The sequence below is a fragment of the Lithobates pipiens genome, unplaced genomic scaffold (assembly GCF_037356315.1).
Source record: "Lithobates pipiens isolate NorthernLeopardFrog02 unplaced genomic scaffold, aLitPip1_a1.2 Scaffold_13, whole genome shotgun sequence".
Classification (NCBI taxonomy): domain Eukaryota; kingdom Metazoa; phylum Chordata; class Amphibia; order Anura; family Ranidae; genus Lithobates; species Lithobates pipiens.
Genome location: NW_027507718.1, coordinates 41,262,340 through 41,278,012, shown reverse-complemented (window position 1 = coordinate 41,278,012; position 15,673 = coordinate 41,262,340). Strand labels below are relative to the sequence as shown.

Below are 15,673 nucleotides of genomic sequence, written 5' to 3'. Positions count from 1 at the left end.
CATCTTGAAACCCCAGTCTACTTTGAAATCTTCACCTGAGAGAGATCTTGCTGATGTAGTATAACGTCCCTGTGTCTTGTTGCTGTGTTCAGTCTTGCCATGGTGTATGGCCTGTGACATGAAACTGTCTTCCACAACCTCACCTTGGTATCAGAGTTTTAAGCATCCTACACAGCTGTTTGTTTCAGTTAATGACTATGTTTCAACTTACATATGAGAATGATGATCATTAGCACCTGCTTGGTATAATTGGTTAATCATACACATGACTCTAATCCTACAAAATCCTTGACTTTGTGCAAGTGTACAAAGTGTGCAAGTGTAAGAATTGAGGCTGGTTTGAAGCCAAAGGATAGTCACACCAAATATTGATTTAATTTAGATTTTTCTTCTGTTCATTTACTTCACATTTTATAATCTGATAAAAATAAACAAAATATATATTTTTGAAAGCATTCTTTCTTTACAGTGTGTCTCTTTACACCTGCCTAAAACTTTTGCACGGTACTATGACCGCTCCTAGTACCTGGTCTTCTCTTCCCCTTTTCTCTTGTCCCTGCCTTGGTTATTTATGTGTGTTTCCTTTGCTTCTGTATATATATTAGTTAGATAGATAGTTAGGTGTTTTGGGGTTTGATGTGTTTCATTATTTGTTTATGGTTGACTCAGCCTTTTTTTTTGAGCAATACTCAGCTTGTCCTCAACAGGTACTTGTGGAATGTATTGATTCAGTGCAGTCTCTAGTCAGTCAAGCAATGTGCAAATCTGATTTTATGCAATCATTGCAGGCCTGGTCAAGTTTGTTGCACTCAGCCTCTGTCAACTCCCAACCACCCATTTCTGTGGCTAGATACCAGCCTGCTGGGATGTCTTCCTCTCCTTCACCCACAGCACCACGGTTGCCACCCAATATACCCTGCTACCAATTAATTACCAGCACCCGGTTTCCTCCTTCTGCACCTACCCTTAACCACTTCCCGACTGGCGCACGCCGATGTACGTCAGAAGAATGGCACAGACAGGCAAATGGGCGTACAGGCACGTCCCTTTAAATTTGCCGCCGTGCCATCGCGCGTACGCCGCCGGTCGGGCCCTCCACGAGTCCCGTGGTTTTGATCGCTCCAGGGATGCCCGTGATCGCCTCACGAGGAGGAAGAATGGGGAGATGACAAAGTAAACCAGCATCTCCCTGTTCTGCCTAGCAACAGTGACACTGATCTTTGCTCCCTGTGATTGGAGCAGAGATCAGTGATGTGTAAAATACAGCCACGCCCCCTACAGTTAGCAATATGCCCCTAGGACACACTTAACCCCTACACTGCAACCTAGTAGTTAACCCCTTCACTGCCAGTGTCATTTACATAGGAATCAGTGCACTTGTATAGCACTGATTGCTGTATAAATGACAGTGGTCCCAAAAATGTCTGATGTGTCCGCCATAATGTTGCAGTCTTAATAAAAACCGCAGATCGCTGCCATTACTAGTAAAAATAAATTATTAATAAAAATGCCATAAAACTATCCCCTATTTTGTAAACGCTATAACTTTTGCGCAAACCAATCCACAATCAATTATTGCTATATTTTTTTTTTTTACCAAAAAATATGTAGAAGAATACATATCGGCCTAAACTGAGAAAAAAATATTTTTTATACATTTTTGGGGAAAAAGTGAAAAATAATGATTTTTTTTTTCAAAATTTACGCTCTTTTTTTTGTTTATAGCACCAAAAATAAAAACCGCATGGGTGATCAAATACCACCAAAAGAAAGCTCTATTTGTGGGGAAAAAAGGACATCAATTTTGTTTGGGAGCCACGTCGCATGACCGCGCAGTTGTCAGTTAAAGCGACGCAGTGCCAAATCGCAAAAAGTGGACTGGTCTTTGGCCAGAAAAATGTCCAGCCTGTTGTTACAGTGCACGCTGTCCAGTCTGATGTTCCAGTGCCCGCTGTCCAGCCTGATTTGGTGCCCGCTGCCCAGCCTGATGTTCCGGTGCCCACTGTCCAGCCTGATTTGGTGCCCGCTGCCCAGCCTGATGTTCCGGTGCCCGCTGTCCAGCCTGATTTGGTGCCCGCTGCCCAGCCTGATGTGCCGGTGCACACTGTGCAGCCTGTTGTGCCAGTGCCCACTGTCCAGCCTGTTGTGCCAGTGCCCACTGTCCAGCCTGTTGTGCCAGTGCCCACTGTCCAGCCTGTTGTGCCAGTGCCCACTGTCCAGTCTGATCCAGTGCCCACTGTCCAGCCTGCTGTCCAGTGTGCTGTTCCAGTGCCTCTGCCTGCTGTCCAGTCTGATGTTCCAGTGCCCGCTGTCCAGTCTGATGATTTGGTGTCCTCTGTCCAGCCCGATGTTCCGGTGCCCTCGGTCCAGTCTGATGATTATTACAGTCTGATGTCCCGGTCCCCTCTTTCCAATCTGATGTCCTAGTGCCCCCTTTCCAGCCTGATGGTCTAGTGCCCGCTGTCCAGTCTGATGTCCCAGTACCCACTCACCAGTCTGATGTCCTGCTTGATGATCCCGGCCAGATGCCCAGCTTGCCGCTGTTTCTCTCCTGTTTGACGCCAAGCCTAACTGTAATGCGCCTGTGTGGTCTGCCTCCAATGGGTTCTTGCCTGTAGCCCTTCTAATTATTGTTTCTGGATCCAAACTTTCTGACTCTGGTGGTGGGGTGCGTGTCCTGTTTTCAGACTCGGGTGGCACGTCTCCCAGTGGATTAAAGGACTTTGGCCTAAGAAGTGTGAAGAAGTCCGCAGACTCAGTAGGGAAACTTTTCAGGGTTTTTCCGCACCCACTCGGACTGTCAAGACAAGGGCTGAATGGAGCGTCCGGAGGCCACTTCTTAAGAGTGGAGGAACTGTCAAGAACGGTGTCATTACTGCTGGTGGCACTGTTACGCTTAGCACCAAAGGGTGTAGTTCTGGTGGCCACCAGCGAGTGTCTCCTTGCCAAGATAACTAACCAAATATCAAGTTACACCTGATGTGGATCTGCTGGAATATTTAAGCCTGGCCTTATCCAAGGCTCAGGGCTTCAGAATTCCCTCTGCAAGCCTTGTCCCTGTCTGAACCTGATCTGTTTTTTGCCTTGTCCTGGACTCCTGGTTTTGTGTATCCTGTCCTTGAGACCTGTCCCATGTTACCTGCTGCCAGCTCCCACTTGCTGACTGCTCCTAGTACCTTGTCTGCTGGTCATCTTCTTTCTTGTCCCTGCCTTGGTCCTTTATGTGTGTTTCTTTTGCTTGTGTGTGTGTGTATATATGTGTATATATATATATATATATATATATATATATATATATATATATATATATATATATATTAGTTAGGTGTTTTGGGGTTTGCTGTGTTTCATTACTTGTTTATGGTTTGCTGGTGTTGCATGTGTGTCTTTACCTTAATAAACATACCTTCTTTTTTCATACATCATGGAACACAGAGTTAGGCTAATATTCATTACCTGCTGGGTTATACTTCATCTCCAGGTGAATGGACACTGGTAGACCAAAGGTCTTTAGACAGGAAGTGATATATCATCTATATATAACCCCTCCCATACAGGAAATACTTCAGTTTTTTACCAGTGTCTGCAAGGTGGATGGTACGGTTGTTTGAGCTCTCTGAGCTCCAGGTCTCTAGTCCCACAAACGGTTCTTAAATTAATCAAGGCATTGACTGATCAGATCCATTTGACACAGGCTTTATATGCTTAGATAGATGGTACCTAAGCTTCCCAAAGAAGACTCAAGATCCTGCAATGTTTTGTCTGTAATGCGGCCTCCGGGCGCTGGACCCTGCAAAGTGGAATCCTGGACACTACATCGCTAAGGCATTTCTGCAGGGTGCTGTACAGGTCCAAGGGAGTGGACCCCAGACATGAAAAGGGTACCCAGTCCTTGAAGGAAATGAAGTGACAGGAACCCACTGTGAAGGGTGAAGATTGGGCTCTTAGTTTCTAAGCCGCCCTGCGCCTGGATGGGTAAGTGAAACCCCTTAATTATTGTGGGGTGTCCCAGTGATTGTAACAATAAATGAAGCTAGCTAGAGGCTGGACACCAGTGTGCGGTGACCATATGGAGGGGTTTTTGGGCTAGCTGTGGCTTTTTGCAAAATGTACTTTTTTTTTTTTTTTTGCTTATGCCTGGCTGTGTTTTTACCTGTATGATGGTGCGCCATTTCGCCTTGATTCACTATGGCGCATATGCGTTCGCAGTTTGTTTGGGGGCCATGGCGCATGCGGCTTCACCGCACATGCGGAGTAGCCTTTATCTGGGTGCACGAAGATTTGCATCATACGCGAATATGGCCACGACCTTTCGCCGGTACTGCGCACGTGCGTGCGCACGCATGTGCAGATTGTTCCAGCGTACAGCCAGCTTATTTAACCTGTGTATGCCAAGCACGCAGTGCTTCCAGAAGGCAGCTGTGGGACACAGAGCAGGCTCTGAACCAGGCACCTGTAGCAGTTCATTTCTCCTTACCCGGGTCACATGAGTCAGCAGGTATTGCTTGTCAGGCTAAAGGTGCTTAGCAGGATTGTTGCATGCATTGGAAAGCGAAACAACTATAAACATAGATTTTATAAAATAAAATAAAAAGAATACATTTAAACTATTTTATTTCTAAAAAGCAGAAAAAACATCCATTCAATGCCTCAGAGCACAGTGATTACACTGTCTAGTATGGTCTAGGTATATCACAGTTTACATCTATTCCCATTATTTTGTCATATAAATACAGTATGGAGACAATTAAAAGAGCCAACAATACAAAGAAGAAAAAGGAAGCTTTACAAGACAGTTTATGATAGGTGACTCAGCTCAGGAATGCTCAATGCTCTACATGTTACGTGTTTTTTAAAACGCTTCATCAGGAGCTTAGGACGTTTTATTCCCTAAAAATAGCCAGGGGAACATCTCTACAACGATATGGGTAGTAATGTATCGTATAACGGGCGTACAAGAAGGTGGGGGAGAACAGAAAATTCCAGAATAAACAGACAAGAAGGGAAAGGAGTGTAGACCGTGATTCTTATAGTCCTCAATTGGCTATGTCCCTCCAAATCCAACCGTCCAGGAGCGCCCCAACGGGGAGAGAAGATCGTATCCTGGTCTGTATTTAGAACACTCTTGTATATAAGGAAATACTTCCTATTGTGGTTCTGGTCGCACCGCAGAGGGAGACCCCTTAGCGTGTTCTCAGCACTACACACCGGGGCTGCATGTCTATTTTGCAGTGTATCCTCAGAACCACCCTGGGCTAGATGCACACCAAAAATGTAAGGATTGTTGCATAGGGGCTTGGTGAGCGCTATTAAAGGGTCTCCCTTCTGAGGTGTGTTAATACTACACCCAGGTACTCCCTTTTTGTGGCTAGTAAATGTCTTCAAAAAAGAGGAGCAGACCTGACACTACAGGGAAGGGCACACCTATGTCATCAGAAGTTCCTGATGAACCTAGTTGTATCCCTAGTGTTGTATCCCCTGAAGGACCAGAGGCTTCCGGGCAATCTGAGCCGCTGCACCTATCTGAGATTGTGCCTACAGTCAACGCTGCTGCTTCACCCTTTATCACGAAGGATGAACTGTCCTCAGCCCTAGCCGGGTTAGCGCACAGGATTGCTGGCATGATTGCCTCCATCCCACAGGGTGGCAAGAAGCTCCCCCTCCCTCTTTGGGATCCCTGAGGCCTCTTCAGGCCACACAGGCTTTTCCCTTGCATCCTTTCTTGGAACAGACGGTGTATGCTGATTGGAAATATCCTGACAGTATTTTTGTTTCTCCTAAGAGGTTTTCCGTTTTATATCCCATGGAGAAGAAGTGGAGCATGCCAGCTGTAGCTATAGCAACCTCTTCCTTAAGCAAGAACTTGACTTGTCCGGTAGATAACGCACAGTGCTTGAAAGACCCCGTTGAAGACCCAGTTGACAAGAAATTGGAGTCATTATTAAAGGCTTCCCTTTCTATGGCCAGTTCAACTATTCAGCCAGCTGTTGCAGCAATTGGTATCTGCCAGTCCTAACCAGGAGGATGATCTGTCTGAAAATCAGGCAGATATTCCTTGAGAGCTGTGTTTTGCTGTTCACGTCTTAAAGGATTCAGTACAACAGGTTTCTTGTTTGGCTCTCTTGTCTGTACATATGCACAGACTTTTGTGGCTTAAGAACTGGTCAGCTGAGCTTCCTTGTAAGAAGTTATTGGCAGGTTTCCCCTTTCATGGGAAACATTTATTTGGTGATCATTTGGACAAATATATCCTAAAGATTTCTGGAGGGAAGAGTTCTCTACTTCCTGTGAAGAAAAGCACCAGGCGTCCCTAGGGGCAAGCCACAAGGCCAGAAAAAGCCCCGGTCCAAAATTCTTCTAATCCCAGCACCAAGCCATCTTTTTGAGGGGACGACCCCACTCCATCGGGTGGGGGGAAGGCTGCTGCACTTTGTGGACATCTGGAGAACAATAGTTCAGGACGAGTTGGTCACATCAACTATATTCTGTGCTTACAAGCTGGAGTTGCAGGGGTTCCCCCTCAGAGGTTTTTAAGATCCAGCATTCCCGCAGATCCTCCAAAAAGAGACTTATTGCTTTACTCTAACCTATTTACGGTTCAAAAACCAAATGGGGACACAAGCCCCATTTTGTACCTAAGATCCCTGAACCAGTATCTATTGATCCAGTCCTTTCGGATGAAATTTATCCGCTCAGTAGTAGCCTCACTTCAGATGGGAGGCTAGAAAGTCTCCCTCAATACAAAGGATGCGTATTTACACGTACCTACCTTTCAGCCTCATCAGAGGTTCCTGCAATTTGCAGTAGAGGAACATACTTTTCAGTTTGTGGCTCTACCCTTCGGGCTTGCTACAGCTCCCCGGGTGTTCACAAAGGTTCTAGCACTAGTACTGGATATTTTAACCACTTGCAGACCGGACCATTTTGCTGGTCAAAGACCAGACCACTTTTTGCGATTCGGCACTGCGTCGCTTTAACTGACAATTGCGCGGTCATGCGACGTGGCTCCCAAACAAAATTTACGTCCTTTTTTTCCCACAAATAGAGCTTTCTTTTGGTGGTATTTGATCACCCCTGCAGTTTTTATTTTTTGCGCTATAAACAAAAATAGAGCGACAATTTTGAAAAAAACGCATTATTTTTTACTTTTTGTTATAATAAATATCCCCCAAAAATATATAAAAAACATTTTTTTCCCTCAGTTTAGGCCGATACGTATTCTTCTACATATTTTTGGTAAAAAAAAATCGCAATAAGCGATTATTGATTGGTTTGCACAAAAGTTATAGCGTTTACAAAATAGGGATAGTTTTATAGCATTTTTATTAATAATTTTTTATTATTATTTTTTTTTTACTAGTAATGGCGGCGATCAGCGATTTTTATTGTGACTGCGACATTGTGGGGGACCCATCGGACATTTTTGACACATTTTTGGGACCATTGTCATTTATACAGTAATCACTGCTATATAAATGCAGTGATTCCTGTGTAAATGACACTGGCAGTGAAAGGGTTAACCAGTGGGTGGCAGTGTAGGGGTTAAGTGTTCCTAGGGGTGTGTTACTAACTGTGGGGGGGTTGGGCTTTCATTTAGTGAACACTGATCTCTGCTCCAATCACATGGAGCAGAGATCAGCGTCACTAGTTGCTAGGCAGAATGGAGAAATGTTGTTTACACAGCATTTCCTCCATTCGGCCGCTCCGTGAGACGATCGCGGGGATGCCCGCGGCGATCGGGTCCCGCGACCGGACTCACGGGGGTCCCGACCAGCGCAATGCTGTATTTGGAAAGCTTAGGCTGGATCATAATAACTGAAAAGTCAACCTTGAGACCAGTTCAAAGTCTAAAGTATTTAGGTCTGATCTTAGATCTGGTCCAATCAAGAGTATTTTTGCTACCCGCAAGGATCTGTGCCTGGAAGGATCAGGTGCATCAGATAAGGGGCACCAGACGACCCTCCATTCTTCTCTGTATGAGTCTTTTAGGGAGGATGGTAGCCTCCTTTTGAGTGGGTGCCCTATGCCCAGTTCCATTCCAGGCCTCTACAACAAGATATCTTGTTGGCTTGGAACAGAAGAGGACAAGCCCTGGATTATCCAGTGTTCTTATCTCCTTGGGCACGCTTAAGCCTAAACTAGTGGTTGCAGGATCAGAGTGCTCTAAGGCCGCGTACACATGGGCGGACTGTCCGCCCAACTAGGTTCGTCAAACAGTTTGACAAACAGTCCGTTCAAAATTAGCATGAACGGACTTGACCACACACGACGAACGAACAGTCCGCTGAAAACTTGCGCGATGACGTGAACGGCACGTACGACGGGACGAGAAATTCGAAGTCCAATACACTGCAATGCAACCTTCGGCGTGTAAATCCTTTCTGAGCATGCGCAGAACTTAGTTTGACGAACAAGCCTACACACGAGCGGACTGTTCGCTCAAACCAAGTTTCAGCGGACAGTCTTACGGAAATTCCGAAAAACTTTGTTCGTCAGACTGTCCGCTGAAACTGTCCGCTGAAGCCCACACACGAGCGGACTGTCCGCTGAAACACTGTTCAGCGGACAAAGTTGGGCGAACAGTCCGCCCGTGTGTACGCGGCCTAAGTCTCTCAGGCTGGGGAAGGACCCTAGAAGGGCTCACAGCTCAGGGGAAATGGTCAAGGACAGAAGAGATCCTTCTCATCAACATCCTACAATTATGGGCAGTACTTCTAGCCCTACGGTCCTGGACAGCGGAGCTTCAGAACTGTACTATCGGGGTTAAGTCTGACAATCCCACTGTAGTGGCCTATATAAACACCAAGGTGGTACCAGGATTCGTTCAGCTCTGAAAGAGGTGAACCAAATACTAGCCTGGGCAAAGGGACATGTGCCGATTCTATCGGCAGTCCATATCCTGGGAAGAGCGAACTGGAAGGCAGATTATCTCAGCCTCCAGCAGATCTGCCCGGGGCATTGGTCCCTACACCCAGGGGTGTTCCAGGAAATTTGCCAATATTGGAGATGGCCAGAGGTCGACCTACTGCCATCCAGGTTCAACAACATGCTACAGCAGTTTGTATCCCGAATAAGAGATCCTCTGTCAATCGGAGCAGATGCTCTGGTAGTTCCATGAAGCCAGTACCCCCTGGTTTATGCTTTCCCTCCGATCCCTCTCCTTCCGCATTTGTTGCGCAGGATTCGGAGAGAGGGAGTTCCAGTCATTCTGGTGGCACCAGCCCTGGTTCTCGGAAATTGTGAGACTGACAATAGACGGACCATGGACGCTTCCACGAGGCCCCCCGCTCTATTGTTTCAAGGTCCTATATTCCACCCCAATTTACAATCTCTAAATTTGATGGTATGGCTATTGAAGCTAGAGTGTCAAAGGACCGTGGCATCTCGGGACCAGTGGGGTCTACCCTAGTGAATGCTAGAAAATCTATCACTAGGAAGATCTATCATAAGGTCTGGAAGATTATATTGCTTGGTGTGAAGCCAAAAAATGGCATCCTCAGAAATGATTGGGAGAATTCTCTCTTTTCTACAGCCAGTTGTGGAAATCAAATTGGCTTTGAGTACAATCAAAGGTCAAGTTTTGGTCCTAGTATTCTTACAAAGGCCTTTAGCCTCCCATTCACTGATCCGAACCTTTATGCAGGGGGCAACTCACTTGCTTCCCACCATTAGGTCCACCTATGTGTCCTTGGGACTTGAACTTGGTGCTGTCTTTGTTACAGAAACAATTTGAGCCTATCAAGGAAATTCCATTAGACTTACTGTCATGCAAGCTAGCCTTCCTGATGGCCATCACCTCGGCTAGAAGGATGTCGGAGTTGGCGGCCCTTTGGTGCAGGGCACCATACTTGATCCTTCACCATGACAGGGTCATGTTACGACCTGTTCCATCCTTTTTGCCAAAAGTGGTATTGGCCTTTCATTTAAATCAGGACATTATATTGTCTTCTTTTTTCTCTCAGCCTCGTTCGGCAGAAGAGAGACGACTGCATTCTTTGGACGTTGCCCGGGCAGTCAAGGTTTATTAGTCAAGATTTGCAGACATCCGAGGATCGGACTCCTTTTGTTTTATCAGGCAGCTTACAAAGCTTCCATTGCCAATTGGGCCTGTCAATTGGTCATTCGGGCCTATGGTCTGAAACGTAAAGCTCCTCCCTTTAGGGTGAGAGCTCATTTTACCAGGATATGACACCGAGCACATGAACTCAACCTCTTTGGTCGACCATGACGAGGCCTGTTCTGAGTGGAACTTGTCCTGTTAAACCGCTGTATGGTCTTGGCCACCATGCTGCAGCTCAGTTTCAGGGTCTTAGAAATATTCTTTTAGCCTAGGCCATCTTTATGAAGAGGAAAACATTTTTTTTTTCAGATCTTAAGAGAGTTCTTTGCCATCAGGTGCCATGTTGAACTTCCAGTGACCAGTATGAGACAGTGAGAGCGATAACACCATATTTAATACACCTGCTCCTCATTCACACCTGAGACCTTGTAACACTAACGAGTCGCATGACATCAGGGAGGGAAAATGGCTAATTGGGCACAATGTCACTTAGCAGTGCACTCACTTTTGTTGCCAGCGGTTTAGACATTAATGGCTGTGTGTTGAGTTATTTTGAGGGGACAGCAAATCTGCAATGTTATACAAGCTGTACACTCACTACTTTACAATGTAGCAAAGTGTAATTTCTTCAGTGTTGTCACATGAAAAGATATAATTAAATATTTACAAAAATGTGAGGGTTGTACTCACACTTGTATGTGTATATATGTGTATGCATATAAAAATGGAACTTCTGCTTTTCGGAATTCCCCCCCCCCTCCGGTGTCACCTTTCAGGGGGGAGGGGGAGCAAATACCTGTCTAATACAGGTATTTAGCTCCCACTTCCAGGCATAGATACCTACGCCATCCGCGGGTATCTACGCCACTTGTATGTGTATATATGTGTATGTATATAAAAATGGAACTTCTGCTTTTCGGAATTCCCCCCCCCCCCCCCTCCGGTGTCACCTTTCAGGGGGGAGGGGGAGCAAATACCTGTCTAATACAGGTATTTAGCTCCCACTTCCGGGCATAGATACCCATGCCATCCGCGGGTATCTACGCCACTTCACTTAAAATAAGTGTCCATATTTTAAAAGTCAGCAGCTGCAGTATTTGTAGCTGCTGACTTTAAATAAAAAAAAAATTTGGCGGAACTTCTGCTTTAAAGTCTAAACAACAGGCAGCAAAAGTAAATACATCCCTAAGTGAAAATGTCCAAATTGGGCCCAAAGTGTCAATATTTTGTGTGGCCACCATTATTATCCAGCACTGCCTTAACCCTCTTGGGCATGGAGTTCACCAGAGCTTCACAGGTTGCCACTGGAGTCCTCTTCCACTACACCATGACGACATCATGGAGCTGGTGGATGTTGGAGAACTTGCGCTCCTCCTCCTTCCATTTGAGGATTCCCCACAGATGCTCAATAGGGTTTAGGTCTGGGGACATGCTTGACCAGTTCATCACCTTTACCCTCAGCTTCTTCAGCAAGGCAGTGGTCGTCTTGGAGGTGTGTTTGGGTTCATTATCATGTTGCGATACTGCCCTGCGGCCCAATCTCCAAAGGGAGGGGATCATGCGCTGCTTCAGTATGTCACAGTACATGTTGGCATTCCTGGGTCCCTCAATGAACTGTAGCTCCCCAGTGCCATCAGCATTCATGTAGCCCCAGACCATGACACTCCCACCACCATGTTTGACTGTAGGCATGACACACTTGTCTTTGTACTCCTCATCTGGTTGCCACCACAAAAGCTTGGCATCATCTGAGCCAAATAAGTTTATCTTGGTCTCATCAGACCACAGGACATGGTTCCATTAATTCATGAATTCATGTCCTTGGTCTGCTTGTCTTCAGCAAACTGTTTGCGGGCTTTCTTGTGCATCATCTTTAGAAGAGGCTTCGTTCTGGAATGACAGCCATGCGGACTAGTTTGATGCAGTGTGCGGCATATAGACTGAGCACTGACCCCCACCCCAACCTCTTTGGTCAACCATGGCGAGGCCTGTTCTGAGTGGAACTTGTCCTGTTAAACCGCTATATGGTCTTGGCCACCGTGCTGCAGCTCATTTTCAGGGTCTTAGAAATATTTTTTTTTAGCCTAGACCATCTTTATTAAGAAGAAAAATGATTTTTATTAATCTTCAGAGAGTTCTTTGCCATCAGTTGCCATGTTGAACTTTCAGTGACCAGTATGAGACAGTGAGAGTGATAAAACCAAATTTAACACATCAGCTCCTCATTCACACCTGAGACTTTGTAACACTAACGAGTTACATGACACCAGGGAGGGAAAATGGCTAATTGGGCCCAATTTGGACATTTTCACTTAGAAGCGTACTCTCTTTTGTTGCCAGCAGTTTAGACATGAATGGCTGTGTGTTGAGTTATTTTGAGGTGACAGCAAATTTAAACTTTTATACAAGCTGTACACTCACTACCACTCACTACTTTACATTGTAGCAAAGTGTAATTTCTTCAGTGTTGTCACATGAAAAGATATAATAAAATATTTACAAAAATGTGAGGGCTGTACTCACTTTTGTGAGATACTGTATATATAGATATATCTATATACAGTTGTGCTCATAAGTTTACATACCCTGGCAGAATTTATGATTTCTTGGCCATTTTTCAGAGAATATGAATAACACAAAAACGTTTTCATTCCCTCATGGTTAGTGTTTGACTGAAGCCATTTATTATCAATCAACTGTATTTACTCTTTTTAAATCATAATCACAGCAGAATCTACCCAAATGACCCTGATCAAAAGTTTACATACCCCTTAATACCATGTATTGCCCCCTTTTAACATCAATGACAGCTTGAAGTCTTTTATGATATTTGTGGGTGAGGCTCTTTATCTTCTCAGATGGTAAAGCTGCCCATTCCTCTTGACAAAAAGCCTCCAGTTCCTTTAAATTATTGGGCTGTCTTGCATGAACTGCACATTTTGAGATCTCCCCATAGTGGCCCAATGATATTGAGGTCAGGAGACTAAGATGGTCACTCCAGAACCTTCACTTTTTTCTGCTGTAGCCAATGACTGGGCGACTTGGCCCTGTGTTTTGGGTCATTGTCAGGTTGGAATGTCCAAGTACATCCCGTGTACAGCTTCCTGGCTGATGAATGCAAATGTTCCTCCAGTATTTTTTGATAACATACTACTTTCATCTTGCCATCAATTTTGACCAAATTTCCTGTGCCTTTTGTAGCTCACATATCCCGAAAACATCAGCGATCCACCTCCATGTTTTACAGTAGGATATGTGCAATCTGGCACTTTGTACTTCAGAGACCTCCCTTTGAACCAGTTAGAGATATTCTGTTGGAAGATTACCTTCCTGGTAGTCATTACATATATAAGGTGTGCTTCTGATTTGGCTGCTGTGGTTTTGGGACCAAAACTTTTCTTTCTACCCTTTCCGCCTCAAGGAGGACATTGTTCTTCTTTTTCTCTGTCCTGCCCCAAAACAGGATAAGGAAATTGCCCTACAATTCCCTTCTTTGCCCTGCCTATGGTCCTTCATAAAGGACATCCTGCTTCCTGTTCTCATTCTAGGTATATGGGGCAACTTATTTCCAGGGCATCCTCCTTTTAAGGAAAGGTTTCTTCCTTTCTCTATCAGAGCCCATTCTACCAGGGCTGTTAGTGTCTCTTGGGCTTTCCAGCATCTGCTTCCTAAATTTGCAAGGCCACCACCTGATCTTCTGTTCACATGTTCTCCAGGCTTTGCCAGATGGATGTGCCAGCATTAGCTGATGAGAGCTTAAACCACAAGGTACTTCAAACTGTTATGTGAGTGCTTTGTTCGGGTTCTTAAACCCTGTTTTTGTGTCCTGTTTGCTCTTTTGTTACCCACCCCTCAGTTTGTTGCTTGGGTACATTATGTGGTCTATGAATACATGTTCTGTACTTTACAATTAAGATGATAGAAATTTTGACTTGTCTGTAAATGTCTACATTTTGAACACAGGCCCTTTCCCTTTGTGTCCTGATCACTTTAAATCAAATTTTGAGTCACATGGAGTGGGTGGGCTTCCCAGCAAACTTTTTTGCAATCACCTGAAGGTGACCTATTGTCTATGAATACAAATCATGTGTCATGTACCGTACTCCAAGATAATAAACTTACAGGTCGAAATTTCTATTTTTTCAGACTAAAATTAAGAAACAATTTGTTTTTTAAAACAAAAATATTGTAATTGTTAGCTATGAATGTAAGTATTATATGTAAAGTAAGCATTTCCACAACAAATTTTAAATCTGGCCAAATATGGAAGTGCATGCATTGACTGGCTGCTGAAATGTGAAAGCAGGTGAGATAGTAGGTGTGTTTGACATAAAAGTCTCTGCTGTCTGCATCTCCAGCAGTGTAATGAAAATAAACCAAATAGCATAGGAGACTCATAGAATCGTCTTAGAAAAACAAACCATTTTACAAGTAGGCATTGGCCATTATATAATGGTTCGAAGATGGCTCTCCCTTTCAACCACTCCTTAGAGAACTCTAAAGTAATGTATTTACAGCAGCAGAATGGAACTTTGCATAGCAATCTAAGCAGAATATTGCAAGCAGAATTTAACATATATCAACAAATTGACATTATAATGATCGGATTATAACTCATAACCTAAATAACTCATGTTTTTTGTATTTTTTTTGTATGCAGGGCCATCAAACGAAAGAAACCAGCTTTATTTGTCCCTCTTATACCGCTAGGACTTGTTGGTGCATACCAATATGATATGGCCTATGGAACCCTAATTCAAAGGATGAAAGGTAATAAATTATTTTACTTAGTTTACCCAACACAATTTTTGCTTTTCCTCATTGTCCTAACCATGTGCAAATTATTGCATTAATGTGAAACTTTATCACTTTTGAGATTCATGTGTTCTTGCCATAATGTGCAAGTATGCACATTATGGCACACTTCAATGCTAATGTGCCCTCCTCCTTTGATGTACTCTCTGGGCTTTGCTTTGTCACTCAATTACTGCCACTGACACCTTCTGCCATTGTCCAGCATTTTTTGGGTTGGCCATTGGACAGCTGTTGATGATGTAACTCATGAGCATCTTGCTGGAGTTATTTTATAAATAAATATTCAATAAATATATTGAAGAGGGAGCTTTATACAATATGGCTGCAAATGTTAAAAAATCTCAATGCCTCTGCAAAAGCCTTTGCACTGTGCAGGTTGACTATCCTTCATCACTTCACTCCGCCTTGGACACTAAGAGATGTACAAAAGCTTCCAAAATGTTTCCTGTTCATGAAAAGGTAGAATGTGTACTCCTGCTAATTGGGTCGTTCTTAAAAGCTTTTTTTAACCTGCAAGGCCTGCAACCAGCACTTGCCGCTCTGTGTGTCAAACTGCTTGTTTAGACAACCTTCTCCATGAAGGATTCATCTCCTTTACAACTCTCGGCAAATGTCACAGAAAGCAAATGTCACAGGCATACAGACAATTCAGCTGCTTTAGGACTTTGGCTGGGTGCTCAACTCTAAAAAAATCTGCTCCCCAGCTTTTCCTGTGCCTAGACTACTTGGGTTTGATCCTGGATACATCCTAAGCAAAGGTCTTGGTGGCCTCCTTCAAGGCAATACCCTTTTCCTAGT

At 44.4% G+C, this 15,673-nt stretch overlaps 1 protein-coding gene across 1 annotated transcript in view; it reads left to right on the top strand.

Moving 5' to 3' along the window:
• The window catches only part of PLGRKT (plasminogen receptor with a C-terminal lysine), a 124,991-nt gene that overhangs the window by 87,647 nt on the left and 21,671 nt on the right, over positions 1-15,673 (top strand). The window contains exon 4 of the mRNA XM_077475039.1: positions 14,721-14,830. Within this exon, the coding sequence (XP_077331165.1) occupies positions 14,721-14,830 (110 nt within the window). The remainder of the gene's footprint in view (positions 1-14,720; positions 14,831-15,673) is intronic.